The sequence below is a fragment of the Notothenia coriiceps genome, unplaced genomic scaffold, assembly GCF_000735185.1.
Source record: "Notothenia coriiceps isolate Sejong01 unplaced genomic scaffold, NC01 NC01_scaffold00007588, whole genome shotgun sequence".
NCBI lineage: Eukaryota > Metazoa > Chordata > Actinopteri > Perciformes > Nototheniidae > Notothenia > Notothenia coriiceps.
In genome coordinates this window covers 56,284-64,416 of record NW_011340289.1, presented here as the reverse complement: position 1 = coordinate 64,416, position 8,133 = coordinate 56,284, and the positions used below count along the sequence as shown (strand labels likewise).

Genomic DNA, 8,133 nt, shown 5'->3' with positions numbered 1-8,133 from the left:
AAGTCTCTTCAGTGAGAATGTCACAAAATGATTTAAAAAGAAAAGCCAAATTCTGAGAAAAAAAAGTGAAATTTTGAGAAAGAAAGTAAGATTTAGGAAAACAAATCTAATTCTGAGAAAAAGACAAATTCTGAGAAAAAAAAGTCAAATTCTGAGAGAAAAAAGTCAAATTCTGAGAGAAAAAAGTCAAATTTGAGATGCATTGTGGGACATGTAGTTTATGGGCAACGTGCTTCTGTAAAGTAGCATGTAACCGTATAATAAACATATTGTATTCTTTGCAAGCTCTTATGGGGCCACATGAAATGAAGTCGCGGGCCAGATTTGGCCCCCGGGCCTTGAGTTTGACACCCCTGGGTTAGACTGTGGGGTAATACAACTACATTTATCTTTAATTCAGATATTCATATTTTGTTACCTGTTCATAATCATTCCAAATATACAATTTGAATAAGTTTGCACTACTGTGTGTGGATTATTCTATTGGTATGGGTTTATTGATTTCTTCTGTCTTTTTCTCTGCTCAGTGCTGCTCGTACTGTGACATGGTCGGATCGACCCTGGGCTGCTACAGTAAAGGCTGCACACTTCGCTACCATTACCTGTGTGCTATTGAAGCAGGTGAGTGCATGCATTCAATAAAAGCAAGGAAGGAATACTTCACCTCCAAAATGATCGATTACTTGTTACCTTGAGTTTTTGAAGAATAGGTTGTTTTTTCCGCATGCCCTCACGATGAAAATCCAAAACCCAGAGAAATAAATTCGAAGTGTGTTTCAAAAAGCAAAACTATTCGAAAGTCTCAGATAAATGGGACTTGGGGAAATCCTGCACGATTTGAGTGAGAGTTTGATTAAACGTGTTTTGGTATATTATTGCTGCCGACCAGCGTTTCCGCCAGGGGGGCGTCTTGCCGTAATTTCCCCCCCCGCGCGCGCTCTCGGGGGGGACGCCCTCTCAGCCCTGGTCTGGCGGAAACACTGCTACCGACATTTACTTAAATTCTTCCTTACTTTTTAATGTTTTTTGATTCTTCATTCGTCGAAGTGGCATGCAAGCAAAACTCAAAATGTCTTCAATAGATCAACACAGGGAGGCTTTGGAAGGCCTATCACCCACCCATTGAACAAATCCACCAAATGTTATGATGATTAGATCAATTCTAGTATCGTACTAATAAGCTCTGCTCCCCCTTCCAGATTGTTCTCTGAACGAAGATAACTTCTCACTGCGGTGTCCGAAGCACAAGGTAAAGAAAGAGAGGTTGGTGTTTGCTTTAAGAAACTCAGTGAAAGTCCTCATCACCACCCATTCAGTGTTTCTAATCACTTCTTCAATCCCTTCCTCTAACCTCAAACTGTTTTCTGTCCGTCTCCTTCTCTCAGTTTACTCAGAGCATTCGGCCACCCAAGTCAGTTTACCTGGAGCAGTCAGAGAGAGGCTGAGAGAAACGCAGAAGAAGGAGAGATACAGGAGTCATGGAGCTGTAAGTTTGGACTCGGTTTTGTGTGTGCTTGTTTTCTATTTCAGGGTTTCCGCTAGGATTCTTTCTTGCCGGTCAAGTGTCCGGAAATAATTAATTTTACTGGACAAATTCTAAACTTACCGGTGATCTTTCAATAATAAGAATAAGAATAAGAATTGTGTAGCAGAGTTTCCGTTAGCAGGTAATTGCCGGACTATGACCGGATATGCTGATGTTTAAAACTCACTTAATGACAGATCGAAAAATTCAGATTCATTTTTCAATAAATGATACGCTTCCACGAACAACAAACACAACATAATTATTACATTCAAACAAACTACTTGTAGTAGATGAAGTACATTATTCAAAAGTTGACATTAACTTTGAACAGTAACACAGGAGAAACGGATCCTCTCTCTCTCTCTCTCTCTCTCTCTCTGTCCCTCTCTCCACAGTGGGCGGGGCTTCAGGTGATCAGAGCTGCGTGTCTCCGTCAGACTCAGCAGCAGATCTGATCTCTCTCGCCCATCCGGTTACACTTCACTCGCGTTTATGTCCATATCGCTCAGATCCAGCTCTCCTGACCGGTCTTTATAGAGAGCACCGATCAAACTATTTTGACCGTTTTTTTCTAAATGTTACCAGCAAAAAAACGTTTTTTTCCGGCTAACTGAAAGCCGGCTGTATTTGTGTGTGTAGTACGTTAAGTGATTATTAATCTTACTTACAAAAAAATGTATGGAAAAAGGGCTGCACAATATAAAAAAAAAAACTAATTGTCATTATTTTTGACAGATATTTTCAGAACTATAAAGCAGGGATTGGTCATTTTTGCCTCCTTTTCATTATCATTTAAAAATATATTTAAAATTATCATATTTTTATTTTATTTGTATTATCCGTACCAAACAAATATGCATTGTTAAGTTTGTAGAACATTATGTGTAGCCTTTGATAGCTCTGCAACTCAAAAACTCTTTAAATGTTTTTTTTTTACATATGTTCTGCAATTTGACCATTGCACTAGTCAATATTTCGATTTCCGTAAAATGTAGATTACAGGTAGGGTAATTAACTTCAGAAACACTTTTTGTTATATTCCATGGAATGCTCTTAACATCCCGATAGCAATGAATATCTGAAATGCTTTGACAATAAATACATACAAAAATGTCATCTGTGGAAGCCGTGGCGCTGTAAAAAGCATGACCAATCATCTGAGCCGGCCCGGCTAAAATAACTGGATGGCCTACCTGCCTGTNAAACTTATTGAAATTAATTTATTGCACATATTAAACCTGGAACTAACAAAGCTTAAATTATTGCCTATAAAAACCACATTAAACATTAAATAATCAGTTGCATTCATTTCTTATGGCTCTATCTGAAGCTTTTCCGGAGTCATTTCTTATGATTATATTTTTCCACTGGCCGACAACAGCTTACAAAAAACTATTTCCCGCAACAGCGGTAATTAAAGTTTAAAAGTCTCAAAATGCTACAACTACTGTCACAAACTGGATGAATGTGAAGTATTTTGTTAAAGGAGGATGAAATCGTAATTAAGGAGCACTATTGGAGTGACTTTGATGGTTATTGGACTCAGGATTCATTCATTTGGATTCCCGCTGTATGAAGGAATTAAAGGATGGCGCAAGTGGAAACAATTCACAAAGGGATTAAACTGTTTAAAACACATGCTCAAAGTAAGCCGGATTTTGCCGATGTGCTTATGTGGATTCAAAAGTCGTAAATAATCTGCAAAATGGAGGAGACCGATCTGATCGGAGCAACTGTGACAAATAATCCAACTGAAACCGGCATGGACAATGACTATGTTTTAAAAATGGGGCAGCTGCCACCCCGTGCCACCCCGTAGAACCGCCACTGGACCAGTATAATAATATAACATAATGGATTAAGTTCCCTCTCAGAAAGGTTAGCACAGCATGGTTAAGCGGAGAAAATTATCAAAATATAGGCTGGACGGCAAGGCAGTAACCCGTTGATAAAAAAACAAACCAGGAAACCAGAGACAGATGGTTACGGGACAAAATAAAACAGGGAAAACTAATACGGATCGTAACACATTCACTTGAACTGATATTGAATTACCTAATTGGGCTGTTTGCTGGGTCCCGTCCACAGCAGTACATTTATTTTTCTTCCATGCCTGTCGTCTTGCCTGTTTTTCCAAACTAGACGGCATCCTCCACCCATTCCATTGCAATGTAATGTAAATACTGTTATATTATATTTTACTATATTTTTAATTATTTTTTATATTTTTCTAGTTCTTTATCTGTGTTTTGAATTATTGTTTTTATGCACCATGACACCAAGCCAAATTCCTCGTATGTGTAAACCTACCTGGTAATAAACCTGTTTCTGTTTCTGATTCTGATTCTGATCTAGTGCAGGTAATAAATGAACTATTGAAAAGTACCTACCCAACTTCAAAACTTCCATAATATCCCTTTCTACAAAAAGATGTGGAACATTGATCTGTTTTGTGAACATGTTTCACCTCTGCATTGAGGTTAACCCCGTGCTCACAGAGGAGCCGCAGACAGGTTTCTGCCCCTCTCCTCTCTCCGCTCACAGCCGCCTGGAACCTGGAGCCGGGTTTTGGGTTGATGCTCGGCCAACTTGCGATCACTAAATGCAGAGTAGTCCGACCGAGCTGGTCCCTGCAGAGGAAGAGAGAGTAAAGCTGGTGAAGATCGAGAGCCACTCCTTTTTTAAATAACAATATAAGGAACCAGTGACATGGGTGTCTTTGATAGGTGTCACTCATCTGGAACAGGAAGTCGCCAAAAATGAAACTCCAGTTAAGTTATAAGTTATTATAAGAGGCAACCTAATGTTACTCTTTAGTGTATGTGGGTGTGTTGTTTTGTGTTAGTGTGTGTAGGGGCTGGGCAGTATATCAATACTATATCAATATCAATATATCAGGGTATAAGACTAGATAGCACCTTACATTTCTGGTTTCATAATAATTATAATAATAATACATGAGATTTGTATAGCACTTTTATTAATGCTCAAAGACGCTTAAATAATGTCCCAATAGTGTTTTTTCGTTGTTTTAAACTAAGCATGCAAAGCGTCATAACACTTAAGTGATATCATTTTCTGAACCTACGAGACTATTTTAGAATATTACTCATGATCATTTATCATAAATTTCACAGTTTAAACATTTTGTAAAAGAACCAATGGTCCACCCGATAATACTTGAAGTACTTGGCTAGCTGTGTGTTTGTGCAGACCTTATTTCAGGGTCTTCTCCGGCTGTCAGCAGGCTCTGCAGGCTCGCTGCTCTCCTGTAAGTTGCAGCCATGTGAAGGGGAAGAGTAGAGACGCCCTGAGGCAGGACGAGACGAGACAAGACAAACAAGAACACTGGAAATTACAAATATGTGCAAGAATTTCTTCCTTTTTTACTTTTTTCTGTAAAAAGTAATGATCAAATTGGAGCTTTAAGACGTGCCAACTGTTGGAAATCATTAAGTTTCTTATGGTTATCGCTGTCTTTATGCGTGTTGTTGTTTGTAAACGATTTGGAGATATTGTTAGATATATGTTACGCTCTTTTCTGTACACGTGATAGTTTGAAACTTGTATTTACTTGCTTCAAAATGTTTGGGAAAATGGTTGCATTTACCTTCCAGAGATCTTCTCCAGGTGTGTCGCCTATCGTTGGGAGAAAGTGTCCCCAATATTTATTCGACATGTCCTCTATACGTCTTCGATCTTCATCCAGAATTGCCGTTTAGAATTTATTGTTGAGAAACTTGACTGCTCCTTTCCTCATGTTTCTTCCTCTCCTCCAACATGACCAGGCACCACAGCTTATGTGTGTGTTCAGTCCTTCAGGAGGTGTGTGTTGTCTTTAAAGGCTGGTTATTCTTGTTCGTCGGTGCAGCCATTCATTTTCTATTTCGTCAGTTAATTATGCTCTCTCTGTAGAGGAAATGTAAAAGCTACTTCTGTTTCCTGTGTTTCGATTTCATCATGTCGGTTTGAGTGTTAATAAGTTTGGTGAGAGGCCTTCCTGTCTCTACTGATAACTTCTTGATGCGTGCAGGGCCAATTGTGGGGACTGGTGACACCCTTCTGAGCTACTTACAGTTTGTTCTTGTTCCTTTTAGCAATGCAAAGGTGTACACGCTCTTCAGTCTGTCTTTAAAATGCAGAAAACTAAGTACAATTTGTATTTTAATAGAGTAACTCGTTTCTGAGTCAGTTCTCCCTCTGAAACCCTGACATTTTTTATTTCTGCGTATAATATGTTGTATAAAAGATCTCACATGCAAAAACAGAGAAAGTTAGTCTTGTCAGTGGTGCATAGTAACAAAGTACATTTACTCGGGTACTGTACTTTTGAGGTACTTGTACTGAGTATTCTCAGTTTATGCTACTTTATTTTTTACTTACTTTACTTTAGTAAGTAAAAAAAACTTTACTTCTATTGGCTTCTACATTTAAGAAGCCAATATTTTACTATACTACACTTATCTTACAGCTTTTGTTACTATTTAGATTTATTTTATCAGCTTAATTAATTATTAAGTCAACATGACACATATTGGTAGGTTAAGATATCCAGCAGCAGTATATGAAGTTATTACAATTAGCTCTACATTTACCAGTTGTGATGAAAACACATGAATATTGAATAATCAAAAGTAACTCAATATATATATATACGATTCTGAAACGGGCCATCGCGCATAAGGAGTACTATTTTGATGCTGAAACTTCTGTTATTTTACTGAAGTAAGATTTTTGAATGCAGGACTTTTAACAAAGTACTTTAAAATGTAGTATTGCTACTATTACTTAAAGGTGGGGTAGGTAAGTTTGAGAAACCGGCTAGAGATACACTTTTTGTTATATTCCATGGAATGCTCTTAACATCCCGATAGCAATGAATATCTATCTAATATGCTTTGACAAAAAGTGGAAGCCGTAGTACTGTAAAAAGCAAGACCAATCATCTGAGCCGGCCCGGCTAAAATAACTGGATGGCCTACCTGCCTGTCAGCCTTCCATTGGTCTTGTGCGTGTTCGTGTGTGTTGGAGGAGGGGCTCTGTAAGGAAGTCTGAAGGAAGGGGCAGATTTTTTCCAGTTGTGTATTTTCAAATTCTACCGCACTCGAGCTGGTTTCTACATTCTTACCTACCCTACCTTTAACTGTTCATCCTTGAATGGAAATTATTTTCAAAACATGGGCCAGAATGGTGCAGCCATATAACACCATATAGATTGTAAAAAACACCTTCCTCCCTTTGTGTTAACATGTAATGAAGCACATTATAGCAACCCAACAGGTTCGATCACCACAAGTACATTTTTTTTTCTGGGGAACATAATTTGGTTTCTCATTAACAAACTGTCAGTGAATGGGTGCTCATTTGTTGCCTCAGGGCTGATTATACATTTCCTATTCAGATAATTTAATTTCACACAGCAGTACAATAGCTACTCTACTCTATGTTGGCTCGTTCTGAGAAAATAATTATTTCTCACACTCCTCCTCGCCTCACCTTAGAGTCTGAACCGCTGCCTGTCTCTTCCTCCCCCTCACCGCCTGTCCTCATGGAAACCAAAGACAAAACGTAACTCTCCTTTTCTGCATCTTTTAGTAAGATTTCCGCCTTAATTCATCGCCGTCTGAGCCAATCTTTATGTCTTTTAAAATGGGTTCCAAAATTGGCTTTTACAAATTGAAATCCATTTGATTAAAAAAAAGAAGCAAGATTTGATGTGCTTGACTCAATTTGCACTGACACATTTTAATAATATGTCTGTCAGTGAGTCAGATAATGGAGTAAAAAGGAGTCTGCCAACCTGTTATTATCTGAGCAATTCAAAGCCCTTCTGACAGAAGTCTACTTAAGTACAGAAATTAAAAAATGTGTAAAAGCATTGCATTGTAGTGGCTGTTTTATATTACATTGTTCTAAGCCCACTTTGTTTCCAAGGTGAATTCCAGTTTCCCAAGCGTTGAAATAGCTTTAACCTTTGTGTTGTGTTCCTGATTTGACTGTTTATAAAGCATATGTGACCTGGGGGGTATACTACGAAGCAGGATTTTCGCTTAGCCGGCTAGCTTCAGGGAAAATTCGGGGTTTCCGGTCCTACGAAGCTGGTTCTCTTTTTAGCAGGCTAGATCTCCATGGTAACTTATGCTGTGCGGCTAACCTGCCCCGGAGCAGGTTAGGTTGCAGGCTAAGAGCTCAACTCAGTGAAAGCACTGCCTGCTGACCAATCAGAGCTCAGTGTGCGGAGTTTAAAGCGATCAAGTCATATTACAGGAGAAAGGAAATACAGAAAAGCTGCCGTTGCAGGAAAGACGGCCGGCAAATATCACTGACTGTGTGAACGTGAACATTAATAGAACATCACCTCCCATCTTCAGAGCAATCTGACTATTATGACATTAGCGTTAAGAAAGCTTAATTAAATATCTGCCACAACATAAGTAACCGGATCAGAGTAACATTAAGTACAGTCCACGGCATATCACATCATAATGTATCATATATCTCCTTATCTGAGTCAGCTGAGCCGTATCTGGCCGTGCAACACTCAGTGTCACATATTGTATGCATAAGTATTATTTTAAGCAACACATTAAGTTGACGAAACACCC

The 8,133-nt window shown here is 38.7% G+C and overlaps 2 protein-coding genes across 3 annotated transcripts in view; one reads left to right on the top strand and one right to left on the bottom strand.

Moving 5' to 3' along the window:
• tcf20 (transcription factor 20) overlaps nucleotides 1-8,133 on the top strand; it is a 25,280-nt gene that overhangs the window by 8,752 nt on the left and 8,395 nt on the right. Inside the window, exons 2-4 of one of the 2 annotated variants that reach the window (XM_010769677.1) lie at nucleotides 528-621; nucleotides 1,200-1,249; nucleotides 1,386-1,486. In XM_010769677.1, the coding sequence (XP_010767979.1) occupies nucleotides 528-621; nucleotides 1,200-1,249; nucleotides 1,386-1,445 (204 nt within the window). In that variant the 3' untranslated portion in view covers nucleotides 1,446-1,486. Of the gene's footprint in view, nucleotides 1-527; nucleotides 622-1,199; nucleotides 1,264-1,385; nucleotides 1,487-8,133 lie in introns of both variants that reach the window. The other variant, XM_010769676.1, reaches the window with a different exon arrangement.
• Nucleotides 3,789-5,885, bottom strand: LOC104944173 (ankyrin repeat domain-containing protein 61-like). Its single transcript, XM_010769674.1, has 3 exons — nucleotides 5,139-5,885; nucleotides 4,744-4,838; nucleotides 3,789-4,158 (listed from the first exon to the last, which is right to left on the bottom strand). The coding sequence occupies exons 1-3, from the start codon at nucleotides 5,205-5,207 to the stop codon at nucleotides 3,915-3,917; spliced, it is 408 nt and encodes a 135-aa protein (XP_010767976.1). The 5' UTR covers nucleotides 5,208-5,885; the 3' UTR covers nucleotides 3,789-3,914.